The 14,145-nt window shown below is 40.1% G+C and overlaps 1 protein-coding gene across 3 annotated transcripts in view; it reads right to left on the reverse strand.

Annotated features, from left to right (window-relative positions):
• CREM (cAMP responsive element modulator) overlaps positions 1 to 13,621 on the reverse strand; it is a 36,268-nt gene extending 22,647 nt beyond the window's left edge. The window contains exons 1-5 of one of the 3 annotated variants that reach the window (XM_070728842.1): positions 13,403 to 13,621; positions 7,894 to 8,014; positions 5,397 to 5,543; positions 1,794 to 1,879; positions 1,539 to 1,681 (exon numbers count right to left, since the gene is read on the reverse strand). In XM_070728842.1, coding sequence (XP_070584943.1) covers positions 1,539 to 1,681; positions 1,794 to 1,879; positions 5,397 to 5,543; positions 7,894 to 8,010 — 493 coding nt within the window. In that variant the 5' untranslated portion in view covers positions 8,011 to 8,014; positions 13,403 to 13,621. The remainder of the gene's footprint in view (positions 1 to 1,538; positions 1,682 to 1,793; positions 1,880 to 5,396; positions 5,544 to 7,893; positions 8,015 to 13,402) is intronic. The other 2 variants (XM_070728843.1, XM_070728844.1) reach the window with 2 other exon arrangements.
• Positions 13,622 to 14,145: the final 524 nt, after the last annotated feature.

Consider the following 14,145-nt stretch of genomic DNA (forward strand, 5'->3'; position numbering starts at 1 on the left):
TTCCTTAGACACAGGGCGGCTTGCAACATGTTAGAAATAGCACTTTTTAAAAACAGAGCCAGCATATTGCCCCCACAATCCGGGTCCTCATTTTACCCACCTCAGAACTCATTAACATACATTCTGTTTAAAACTGTGTAGCAATTACTTTTTTTTTTTAATGCAAAGTTGTACAGGTAGTCCTCAACTCGTGAACATTCACTTTATGGCCTTTCAAGGTTATTGCAACACAGAGGAAAAGTGACTTGCAACTGATATCCGCAATTAAAATTTGAATAATTTGCAAACAACATGTATTTATAACAGTTGAAGTGTCTCGATGTCATTTAATCAGCATTTGCAACTTTCCCAACCAACTTCCAACAAGCTAATTGCAGATGGAAGCTGTAACAAGATTCACTTAATGGCCATGTGATTCACTTAACAATTGCAATGATTTAAGGGAGGGGGAAAAAATCAGATGTGATTCACTTAATAACCATCTCTCTTAAGGATCAAAGTTCCAATCCCAATTGTGATTGTAAATTGAGTAATTCCTTGTAACAGACACAATATTATGATAGGAAATGCTGGGTTTCTGATTATAAAGGGACAGTATAGACCAGTGATGGCGAACCTCTGGCATGAGTGCCACAGGTGGCATGCGGAGCCATATCTGCTGGCACATGAGCCAGTGCCCTAGCTCAGCTCCAGCATGCACATACTCACTGGCCAGCTGATTTTTGACTCACATGGAGGCTCTGGGAGGGGAACTTTGGCTTCCAGAGGACCTCCAAGGGCAACAGGGGAGGCAATTTTCACCCTCCCCAGCATTCAATTATGGGTGTGGGCACTCGCAAGGGCATGATAGTGTGTGCGAACGCGCTTTCGGCACCCAAGGGAAAAAATTTTCACCATCACTGCTATAGACACTCACAGAAAGAACTAACAGCCAAAACATGCTGTTAAAACTAGGTCAGTTTTTCCAAATACACATTCAATTGCATAATTATTATATTCTAGATAGTTCAGGAGTAGGCAAACTTGCCATGCTTAGCAACTTAAGATGTGTGATTTCTACTCCCAGAGTACCCCAGCAAATATGAATTCTGCAAGCTTGAAGTTCATACCTCTTAAAAGCTGCCATGTTTGAAAAACACGGACCTATAGCCTGTTTGGGATTAGTTCTTAATCACAAATTAAAGGCTGTCAAAAATGTGTCTTTATGAGAGATAACTACACAGATATGTCTTACACTCTGTAATCTCTGACCAAAGGTTCTAACACTAAATGAACATAAGTAAAAACATGAAAAAAACGCTTAGGAATACTGTATATCAAGGACATTTCTATTTAAGTAATAGCCTATTTATGAGATTATTAAAATAAATCATAACAAGGAAAGTTGCATTCAGGTTCCATGGCTTAAAAGAACCGTTTTCTTTTATTTTTCCCCCCACATCAACTGTCACTTAATTCTATTGCTTTTCAAAATTGTAACTATCCTTTTAGGAACAATAGATTATTGAACAGGTAGCCTAATATTTTAGAAGACCTACTGTACTGTCCGGTGCTGGTCTGATAAAGGCTGGTTGGCACGGCCATGGCAGGGATTCCAGAGGGTGTTCCTTCTTCCTCTGGTTTTCCTTCTTCAATCTTAGCAACACCAGGTGCATCAGAAGAAAGCTCATTTAGAATTTTTCTGCCACAAATAAATAAAAATTTAAAGATATGTTTTTAAAGATGCTGACCTATGCTGTGGAGAGAAATAGCGTAAATAAACGTATTAATTTCTGTATTAGGGCAGAGCTTACCGATACGAAGGCCTCCTTGAAAGTATCTCCCTCCTCTTCTGAGAATCAGATTCCGTAGATTCATCTGCATTTGTAGCTGGCGCTACCTAGTTTTTAAAAAAAATATTTTTTTTTTAGTAAGCTGCAATTCTAGAAGGTTTGTTGCCTGAACCTCTGTGCAATAGTCAGCCATTTTCATTGTACTGAATCCTAATTTCTATTGTAAGATCTAATGTTAATAATCTATTACAGCAATACATCGTCTTACAAACCTAATTGGTTCCCGGGGGAGGTTCGTAAGGCAAAAAGTTTGTAAGAGGAAACATTGTTTCCTATAGGAAACAATGTAAAATGAATTAATCCGTGCAATGAAAAAAAAACCGGAAAAAAATGTCGCCGCCTGGCTGTCACCTTTTGAAACAGCCGGGCGCTTCTCAGCGTTCTCCCAATGCTGAACCCGGAAGTTCGGCAAATGTTCGGGTTCGGGAAGCCGCTGAGAAGCCCCGCCGCCTGGCTGTCACCTTTTGAAACAGCCGGGGGATTCTCGGCGGCCTCCTGAACGCCGAACCCGGAGGTTCGGGTTCAGGAGGATGCTGAGAAGCCCCCCGGCTGTTTCAAAAGGTGACAGCCAGGCGGCGGAGCTTCTCAGCGGCCTCCCGAACCCGAATTTTTGCCAAACCTCTGGGTTCGGCGTTCAGGAGGCCGCCAAGAATCCCCGCTGCCCGGCTGTCACCTTTTGAAACAGCTGGGGGCTTCTCGGCGGCCTCCCGAACGCCGAACCTGGAAGTTCGTGTTTGCTGTTCGCGTTCAGGAGGATGCTGAGAAGCCCCCCGGCTGTTTCAAAAAGTGACAGCCGGGCGGTGGGGCTTCTCAGTGGCCTCCTGAACCCGAACTTTTGCCAAACTTCCGGGTTCGGCATTTGGGAGGCCGCCGAGAAGCCCCGCCGCCTGGCTGTCACCTTTTGAAACAGCCGGGGGGCTTCTCGGCGGCCTCCCAAATGCCAACCCCGGAAGTTCAGGTTTGGCGTTTGGGTTCAGGACGACGCTGAGAAGCCCCCCGGCTGTTTCAAAAAGCGACAGCCGGGCAGCGGGGCTTCTCTGCAGGGGCGGGTTCGTAAGACGGAAAAAGTTCGTAAGAAGAGGCAAAAAAATTTCGAACCCCGGGTTCGTATCTCGGGTTGTTCATATGGCAAGGGGTTCGTACCACTGTACATGGAATTGTATTCACTTGTTCCATTTCTTTTCCACAGTAACCCAAACAATGTTTTGCAAATTTAAACAGACTCTTATAAAGTACAAACAGATGCAATAGTTTTGAAGAACATACTCAAGAACTGATTGCATGCAAGTCTCATTCACAGTTCTGTCTACAATTCTATATTCTTGCTATGATAGAAAGGAAACATTCTACTTATTCTATGAATTGTATTAATTTTTTTCTATGAAGAGAGGTGTGGGCGGAGGGAGAGAGAAGGAGTGAGTGAGTGCCTGAAGTGCAGAAACGGCAGTGACAACCAAGTTTCATTGAATGGGGCGGTGTGTGTGTGTGTGTGTGTGTGTGGGTGTATGTGAAGGAAACCAGTAGAAAAGATTGAATAGAATAGAAAAAAAGATAACAAAGTAAGAAAGAGGAAGATAAAACAGTCAACAATGCCAGAAAAGTTTAAGTAGTTAAATTTTGAAGTACTGTAGATGAGTAAATAGGCCTTATTAATGCATCATAAGCATGCCCGCATACAAATACACACACCAGTTTGGTTTTAACTCAGGGTTTAAAACAAACCAATCTCATGAAAGAAACCATTGTTATTGATTATACCAACAATGGCACAATTCACAGTAACAAAACCAACAAGTAATCCACATTTTGACTTACTATGTCAAACCTGACTATAGACATCTAACCAAGACAACAGGGTTATTATGGGTAGGCATGAAAGAGGATTGCAAAAGAAGTTACAAATTCAATATTACATTAATTCCAGAATCTAATGATAATTGCCAGAGGGTTTTTAAAGATGAGAAATTAAAAGAACACACGGGATAATAATTGCAGATAGTCCTCGGCCAGTGGTTATAATGGAGGCTGCCCCGTTATGGCTGAAGGTTTTGACAACCGTTAAAATGAAGTGCCCATGCAATATCCTCACCTAATGATCCTTCTCCTCCTATGCAACAGCCGAGCTGCAGATTAGAAAGCAGCAGGCTTAGGGACAGTGAAAATGAGAAGCAGGCTTCAGTACAATGAAGGCAAGCGCACCCAACGCAGTGGTAGGCTTGCAAGTGCTGAGAGGAGCAAATTGCTCCATCCTCAGCCCATATTCCTCTGTTCCAGAAGGAAGCACCACAATCCACTGTGGCCACTCTGAAAATGATAGTTGCTTCGGGAGCATAGGCATGCTACCTACAGACACAGTCGGACAGAACAGCTTCTTTCCCAACCTGAGCTTCAGAACTTCCAAAAGGGGATCTGTAGTAAAAGATAAGTGACTGGTAGCAGCAATGGTAAAGAGCATGTGGGAAGTAGGCCCAGGCTTGTGGGGAATCCAAGGGATAGTATTGTGGGGGGAGTGTTTTGCAACAGGTGGGGTGGAGCTCTTCAGCATCCCAAGATTAGTCTTAAGGGCCAAAGACCACAGGGCAGGGTACTGCGGTGACTGTAATTTCAAAACCAGGTCCTAAATAGCTTTTCTGGAGGTGATCATTGGTTAGTCAAGGACCACCGGTATAGGACAAGAACAATTTATTTAAAACATAGACATCTTTCTGTCCTCCTAACACAGCCCCCACTCATTTTTGCAATTCTGATCTCACACATCTTCTATTTATATCCTAGTCTATAACGCCAGCATTCATAATTTAACTGTGATTTAATATTACCCCTAGCTACACTGGAGAATTGTGAAATTTTGGGAAACCTTTGGCCAATTTTTGTGTTGTACATCAAGGACTAATGGTAGACAAGTGAGCGAAGGATACTATGAAGTGATAAAATGCTGACATCAAAAATACTTACTACAGTGTTTACTCACTGTCCTTTAATGTTGAACACCTGTCCAGAACAAAAATAACTAAAACCTGTTTTACAAAGAAAGCAAAACTGAATGCTTTTTGACAATCTCATCAATATCTACATGAACACATTATTTTCTGCAATTTGTTCAATTAGATATGAATTACTTAAAATATTAATAAAACTCTGTCCATTTAGGAAAAAGAAGATGGAAAATGAGCTACCTAACAATCTCTTCTGATTTGCAGTTATCATAAAAAGGAATCTGAAGCAAGATGCCAATTAGGAGGCATGCAAAATGCTTTGAATAACACCATTCTAAATTCAAAACGTATTCTATGTTTTGAAGCAGATGTTAGGAATTTGGAATGTAATTGGTATGTAATTGGTATGGTTTGCGTTCAAAGCACTTCTTTGAGGTAGAAACAAGTTTAGGGTCAAAGCATTACAATTTTTTTAAAGTGCGCCCACTAGTATTATGTTGGCAACTAGAGAAATAAGTACACTTATCTCCTGGCATTAAATATAGGATCCTCTGTTGGCTCTTGTGTTGGCACAAAAATAAATAGTCCACAAAACCAAAGAAAAGCTAATAAAGGAAACACAACTAACCTGAACAGATTGCAACTGTGGTGATTGAATTACTGAAGACTGTGTGGCTTGAATCACTCCCTGTACATGGACAGTTTGACCAGAAGGGAACTGCAGTACAGTTACAGAGGGAGATCCTCTTCCAGTTGTTGATCCTGCCACAGAAACCTATTGAGGTAAATAAAGAATACCACGAAACAGCTTAAGTAGCTAGCTCTCAATGTTCATTATCTGACAAAGTAATTCTTAGACTTCAGTTAGGTTTCCATCTTTAGCACAGAACAGGCTCTTTAATAATACAAAATATGTATTTTGGCTTACACTGGCAATTATAAAACTGAAAAGCAGGTGAAATATCATTTGGGTGGTACTTCTGTTTTCCTATTATGAGCATTATGCATTATGATCAGAGATGTTATTAAAATTAAAAAAGTAACCTCTTTCCTTTAATCAAAAGAAAATGCTGCCTCACATAAGATGTGATGGAATTTTGCCCAAGATACAACTGTTTTTGTAACATAGCTATACAGTATTGTATCTTTCTACAAATTTACTATAGTGCTGTTCTTCTGCACTGAAACATTGCAAGATCATACGACAGTTTTAATGAACAGAAGACTGAGAACTAACAATTTGCCTAAAACAGCCATGAGTTTCTCAGTTTAATTCCAGTTAATAATGCATTATGATTGTCTTAATAATACTTTAGAGTTGCATGACAATAATTGTATCTGAATATTGTCAAAGCATATGAAACAGTTGACAGTTCATCAGTAGCTCCTATTTCATTTTTAACATTAGCCAGATATACTTCATATCACACATAAGAAGGCCCCTTTCTTGCAATTTATTATGTCATTATTTTTAAAAGTTTATAACCTGTCCCTAAGATACATATTTTTACTCCCTCCTTCCTCTTTCATTTAGATTTAAAAAGTGTATTTTGAGGCTGCTGGAACTAAAATAAATCTATGTCCAAAGTACACTGATTGCAAATTATTTTCTGGTCCCTTAATATTTAAATGCCAAAATATCTCGTATCTTACTACATTGCTGCTTTAGAAACTGTGCCAAGCTACATGTTCACTGGCACTTCAATTGTAGGGAAAAATGAAATGTTTTAACAATTGAAAAAGAAGCATGCATGCAGGAGCTGACTCTTAAACATGACATGAGTAAAGAATGGCGTGAGCTGAATTGGAAGAAGATAATTTATCCCCATAAGGAAGGATTTCTGTAAATATGGTGTCATAATGAAGGAGACACCTGTTTTTGTAGGCAACTGCTTTACTACAAAGAACCTCCATAGATGACCTAATTCCAGGTTAATTATATCCTGTTTCCCCTAAATAAGATATCCATTGATAATAAGCCCATTCTGTCAGGCCGAAGTCTGACACATTCAGGCTTTTGAGTGCATGGCAACAAGGCCAAGTACTTATTTCAGAGTTCAAATAAATATAAGACAGGGTCTTATTTTTAAGGAAAAGGGGTATGTGGAATAAAACTCAATCATCCCTGAACTACATGCAGTTCAACATGTAGCTTTGAGTAGACCACTGGCATTTTCAAAGTCAATACATTTGCTCTTTCCCTGGAAAACATGCTACCAAGCACGTTCAGGGTGTCAACATTGCTTCCAGCTCTTGCGCTGCTATCCCCAAGTATTGCTTTGCCCCAAGTATTGCTTTGCATCTTAGGAAGAGTTTTAATTTATCATTATGATCTTTTCTCGCCTAAAAGGTATGGAGATCAGTCTTATTCCCAGTTTGTTTAAGGCTTTATAAGATTCTTTATGTTGATAAGAATTTCTGCTTTTAAAAATGACTAGTACTATAAGTAAATTTCCATTTTTTTACAGTACAGTGATACCTTGTCTTACAAACTTAATGAGGTTCTTAAGGTGAAAAGTTTGTAAGACGAAACAGTGTTTCCCATAGGAATCAATGGAAAAGCGATTAATGCGTGCAAGCCCAAAATTCACCCCTTTTGCCAGCCGAAGCGCCCGTTTTTGTGCTGCTGGGATTCCCATGAGGCTCCCCTCCATAGGAAACCCCACCTCTGAACTTCTGTGTTTTTGCGATGCTGCAGGGGAATCCCAGCAGGGGAATCTCAGCATCGCAAAAATGAGCACTTCACTGGCAATGGAAGTCCGGAGGTGGGGTTTTCCATGGAGGGGAGCCTCAGGGGAATCCCAGGGTGCTTCGCTGGCAACGGAAGTCTGGAGGTGGGCCATCCCAGCGGCGGCAGTGGGTTTGTAAGGTGAAAATAGTTTGTAAGAAGAGGCAAAAAAATCTTAAACCTCGGGTTTGTATCTCGAAAAGTTTGTATGACGAGGCGTTTGTAAGACAAGGTATCACTGTATACTGAACAGAATTGACTTATCAAAGTGTTACTCAAAACCTAGAGTATTCCAAAGAGGTTTTTCTTAATACCAACATCGAAATAACTTCATATTACTCTTCATATTATCAATGAATAATGATGTTAAAAAAATAAACAGAACATTTGATATTACTTGAGCTATAGTGGAGATCTGATTTTGGCCGATCGGGGATTGCAAGTTAGCAGAATCACTTTCTGTTACAGAGTCTGCTGCACTGCCATCTTGTGGTTCAACTGTTTCCATGGTCATCTGTCTAAAGGAAAGGAAGAGAGGGCGGGGGGATTCAGTAGCTCTTATACTTCTGCTCATTTATTAATTTCAAATTCTCTTACATAAAATATACCACAATAACTTTGTGACATAAATGTGCATGAATATAAGGGTCAACTATTTCTATGGATGTGTCCAGTGTGTTCTATCTAGCTAACTTGCCTCAACATATTAAGTTGAACTATAACCATAGTTTCAATAAGCACTGAACATGGAAGCTGTGGATTATGGGAATCGCTGTCAAGCATTTAGACAGAGAAGTATGTGAATTGCTTTTATCACATTTAGAGGTTAAAGAAAGGTGGTTTAAAATTTTGCAGGAAGCTGAGACCTTATTTTTATTTCCCATCTTCCAAGTACAATCTTATAATAGAGGCAGAGATATATTCTTAAGAGATGCAGCACACAATTTCATCACATTTTTATTATTGTTCATTGAAGTACCATTTTACTTCATGCAATATTTTATTTTTATTTTATTTATTTTATCAGGTATGTATTTCTACTACATATCGCTATAACATTGCTTATATACATAAGATGGGTACTGATAAGAGGGAACAAATTGGACAGGGACAATAGGCATGCTGGTGCACTTATGCACGCCCCTTACTGACTTCTTAGGAATCAGGTGAGATAAACAGTGGACAGTCTAAGAGTAAAATTTGGGGGGGGGGGGGTGACGAAACCACAGTGTCAGGTAGTGAGTTCCAGGCATTAATCACTCTGTTGGTAAAGTTGCATTTTCTACAGTCATGTTTGGGGCGGTTCACTTTGAGTTTGAATCTGTTTTGTGCTCATGTATTGTTGTGGTTGAAGCTGAAGTAGTTGTTGACAGCAGATAATTTTATGAGCTATGTTAATTGTTTTGTTTTGCTAAGCAAGTAAGTTCCATTTTTTGCCAAGTATTAAAATTTTCTTGCAAATGTTATAATGCATATTTAGATACTTCTTTTTAAAAGTTGGTATAATTACAAAGTTGGTCTGAAATATCATAGGTATGAATTAGTTATATTTAGAATATTGCTGCCTGTGAGATCCTATTATTGTTTTTTATTGTATTCATTGAATCAATGGTTTGTTATTTAGACGCCAATACAAACTTTGGCAGGAAACATTTATTTCTGGGAAAGCAGAGCTTATAGAGGGAGCATCAGTTAATGTGGGAGGCTTGGCTGAGAATGACTAACTTATACTGTAACTACAATGTATTTTCAAACTTGAGAGATGCAGAATCAAAATTGAAAGTATTATTTCTTGGAATCAAGTAGAACTATGAACAAGAAGGCTTTGGCTGTTTGACCATGTCCATTTTAAATTCTTATTTTTACTTACATTCTATACTTGGTTTATATTCCTGGCATGTTTTATATTAACATACTTTGAAAGATTATGGAAAGAAATTCACTTTCAGTCAAATTATAGAAAATAGCTAAGGTCCATAATGATAAAAATCACTGCAGAATGCTATAATTAAAACTAAAGAATATTCAGATAGATAATGTAGTGCTTTCAGCCAAAGATAGATATCATTTCATTCACAAAAAAACTTGTTACGATTCTGGGAATAGTACATATACATAAACCACTCAAATGATAAGGTATTCACTTTAGCTTTTGCAATATTGTTTTAAGTTGCACTCTAAATTATTCTCATAGTGGTCTTCATTGCAGTTTCTCTCACATATTAGAACTTTGGGCTACATCTTTGTTAACAACTGTTCATAGTATTTCACCCCACCCTGGTTTCTGTTTTTGTTTTAATATGGTTGAAGCTTACCTCCACATGTTACAAGTCAAATGTAGCATCTAACGCAGCCAAACTCCAGATGTGCTGGTCTTTTGACTCCCATAATTCCCAGTCAGCATAGTCAATTACTAAATTGGCTGTGGAGTTGTAGGAATTGACAGCTTAAGACATAAGATTGCCCGTAGTTTTATTGCTGCTTAAATTCATGTGTCTTGCATTCCTATTTGTCAAAATCTCAAGCACTACCTATTTTCAATCTATAAAAAGGTTTAATTTGCTTGCTTCATGCAAATTAAGTAATTAAAATTACTTAATACAATATGTGGGGCTCATTTTTATATATGAAAAAATGCTTGATATATTATGGAATCATTTCACTCCCATAATTCCACTTAAAAAATAAACATGGTTTTTGTGCGTGTAAGGCCTATATATTGAGATGCATTCCATTAGAATGGTAGAGTTAATCTCTTCTTGGTACTTGTATTCTAAATACACAAATCCATGCTGTTCTAATTTATTCAGCATCTCCCAAAAAAGATCCCAACTCTCAAGTAAAATATTAAAAAATATTGCTTAAATCCAAACATAATGTATTGCTGAAACTAAGCCAAATTTAAAACAGTTGAGTTAACACATGTACGGTACCCACATTCTCACACACTTCCTCTAAATGAGATTGTTAACAAATGCTTGGCTGCATTCCCTTTATCAAAACTATTATTGTAATACAGGACACAAGCCTGTTATGCAGAAGCATCTTCTAGTGATAGCTAAAAATATAATGGCTACCTTATATTAATTCTGGCATGCTGTTTTTTGCTACATTTGCTCATGATTGAATGTTTTTTTTAAAGGACTTCTTCCTTCTCCAGACCACGCTCTTCTAGTGAACCTTGCAATGAAGTTATGTTCTGTTTGTGATGTCATAACTATTGCTATGGCAACCTACATTCCCAATATTACATAGTATTTAGGGTGCACTGTAGAAAGGAAAAGGTATAACGGAGAACCATTTTAATGCTAATGCGGGAAATTTTGTAAGTGTTATAGAGAACCTTTTGAAGGGAGCAGAAAAAAATTAACAACTCTTTAAAAGATACTTTTATGTAAATATTAGCTGGAGCACCTTTGGGGAAACGCTTGCAACTCAGCAATTTCAATGCAGTTTGGCCACCAAATCTCTTGGTGTATTTAGTAAATATTTCATGCTTATTTGCCCAGGTAAGAAAGCACGTGCAGCTAATACAGATACACAGACTGATCTGTAGGAACATCAGTGAAGTCCAATGCTGATTTTAGATTCCAACACGCCCATGCAAAAGTTAGAAGTATTTTAACATAAAAGAGGATCATTAAACTTATAAATGAATTATTTTAAATATATAGTTCCTCAATTGGGAACTACAGTATATGTTACCAACAGAAATCTACATACAACTATATCTTTTATAGAAAGTTTTGTTATGCCTGAAAATAGAATGGAACCATTTATGACTCAATGAACTTGCTACATTATGCATGGATACCATTGCTAGTAAATAAAACAAATGTTTACAATTTAATCATATTTTTTAAAATAGGCTTTATTATTTTTGAGTGGCACCAGTTCTTCGGAATAGCATCCCAATCAACATCTGGTTGGCTCCCACATTGCCTTCTGAAAGATGCTCAAAACACCATCTTGGTTTGGTTAGTTTGGTTAACTTCATTCTGTTGTGGTTAGTCTGTGGCTCCTTTATGCGTTTTTGGCTATATGTTATTTATGTTTCTTATTTGTAACCCGCGCCAACTAATACCAATTATTAAATAGGTGAGTCAGTTGCAAGCATATGTCATGCAATTTCAGCCAAAGAAACCATTCTCCAATTTTTCTATTAGTTTAAAAAGACCTTTTCCACAAAGAACTTCTGGATTTATAAATAATTATTTTCATAGAACACTACTTCGTATCTTGAGGTCGCCCATCTTTCTTCTCCCAGGAACACTATTCTTATTTTGGGCCAAGTAGTCTTACAACTGTGACTTTTTTTTCTAGTATAATGAGTACTTAAATGTGCATTCAAAAAAGCAGACTAACAAACTACTTCTACCATTTCAGGTTAATTTTACCAAACATGCTATTCTATCATTTGCCAAAGGGTCAAAGATGCAGGAGGGAAGAACAGAGAACGTTGATAAACACAATATAAAAAACAAATATACCATAGTTCTGAAAAAGGACACATTGACTGAAACTCAAAAATATTACAAACAGGTTCCTAAATAGGCAGAAGCTTTCCATAAGTAATCTGCAATGAGTTTAGGTGACTCAGCTTGTGTGTGTGCTTTGTTGGACTAACATCCTTTTTTAAACAGGGAAACCCTTCTCAATTACTGTATTTTCCGGTGTATAAGACACACCTAGATTTTAGAGGGGGAAAACAAGGAAAAAAGTACAGTGATACCTTGTTTTATGAACTTAATTGGTTCCAGGAGGAGGTTCGTAAGGTGAAAAGTTTGTAAGACAAAACAATGTTTCCCATAGGAAACAATGTAAAACCGATTAATGCGTGCAAGCCAAAAACAAACAAACGCAAAACCGCTGGGCACCGCCGCCCAGCTGTCACCTTCTGAAACAGGCCGGACTAATATAATTAACTCAGTTCTACCCAATACTGTAAAGACCCAAACCCTGGCCTGACCTAAACACCCAGACCCACTCTACAGACCCGTTTGCTTTACGGCAACACGGTGCACAACAGTCACTGCACTGGAGTGTTTCCGTGGATTCTGTGCTCGGCCGCTCTCGGTAGGAGGTCAGGGTCCACTCTAGTGTGAGGATGAAAGAGGTCACTGTGTCTGCTGGGACTCCTCCAGTTCCTGCTTTTCTCATGATTCATCAGGAAAGCAGGAACCGGAGGAGTCCCGGCAGACACGGTGAGCTCTTTCATCCTTGCAGTGGAGCAGACCCTGACCTCCACAGACCGGTCAGATACTGGGCGGGCCGGTCAGACAGCAGGCAGGCCGGATGCAGCTCCCGGACTGTCCCTTGCCCAGGTCTGGTTTAACACAACTGAAAAGGGCAAACAAGCTATTTCTCACAACCCAGTAGCCAAATAATGTACAGTATTGCAGTGCAAACCTACACACCTTCATACAGGATCGCAGTAGACTAAGCACTGAAGCAAACAGAATACGAAAGTGCATCTTGCTTTGATGTTTAGCCCCTTTTCCATTAATCTCACGCTCTCTAAATATGGCAATTGTCGCCATAAGCAGCAGCGACAGATAAGCAGCACGTTCCACAAAGCTAATCTTGTGAACAAGGAAGAGCCCCCTTTGCACATGCGCACATCCTTCTGGACTAGACGAAGTTTCCCCCTTGGAGAAGAGTACGCTGGTCGGATGGAGCTCCGGTATTAAGGCGAACTCGGACACACACACACCCCATTTAAAAAGCCCCGACTCCTCGTCCGTCCGCCCGCCCGTCCCTTCTTTCAGTCCTCGGCACCCGCCGCTTGTCCTGCCCAAGAGGCACCCCTCCGCCACTGCCTCCAAACGCCAGACCGCCCTGCACACACGCGCACATACACACACACACATCATACTGGATGTGTCTCCGCCCCCTCCTCGACTCACTTGAGTACGTGGCGTCACAGGAAAAGCAGGCGGGGAAGAGGGATTGGGCCGGGCGAGCCCGCGCGTCGCCTCACGTCAGTGCTGATGCCGCCGCGCCGTCACCGCAGGGTGCGAGGGAAATGGCGGCAGCGCCGTTGCTGCGCGGCTGTCCAGGGCCTTCTCAAGGAATGAGGCAGGGCGTGGCCTGGTCTGCCTCGCCCCGCCCGCCGCCGCTCCAGGATCCCCGCTCATTGGCCACCCGTGGGACTCAACCGCTGGAATTCGCGCCAACCGTCTCCCAAGCCCACACCCATTGGCTAACTACGAGGGGCGGATGCGAGATTCTTTGCCTTGTAGGATCGTAACAAATGCCGATCCGAGTAAGGAAGAACAGCTGCGGCCGGAGCCCCACAGTTCCAAGTAGGCAACTGTAATGCACAAATGCCCATGGAAATAACCTCGAGTGTAAAAGCCCGCCAATACCGCCCCCTCCGTACTTTTATGAGCCTTCCCTCCATTATTGAATGTATGGGAAATTGATTCGGACTACTACATCCGTCCTCAAAACTTGATACACTCCTTGGAGAACAGGGTGGAGAGAGTGGTCTTTGCTTGACCGTCGCCGATTTTTTGGACCCCGATTTTGCTAGTCTTCATGGAAGAAAGTGCTTCAGGGCCTCTGGGAGGCTTGGCTATTTGGTTGTTATGCTAGGCAAAATATAGTTAGCTGCTTCCTAACATAGCGTGATTATTGGTTCTTTGAG

Source organism: Erythrolamprus reginae, chromosome Z, assembly GCF_031021105.1.
Source record: "Erythrolamprus reginae isolate rEryReg1 chromosome Z, rEryReg1.hap1, whole genome shotgun sequence".
Taxonomy (NCBI): Eukaryota; Metazoa; Chordata; class Lepidosauria; order Squamata; family Dipsadidae; genus Erythrolamprus; species Erythrolamprus reginae.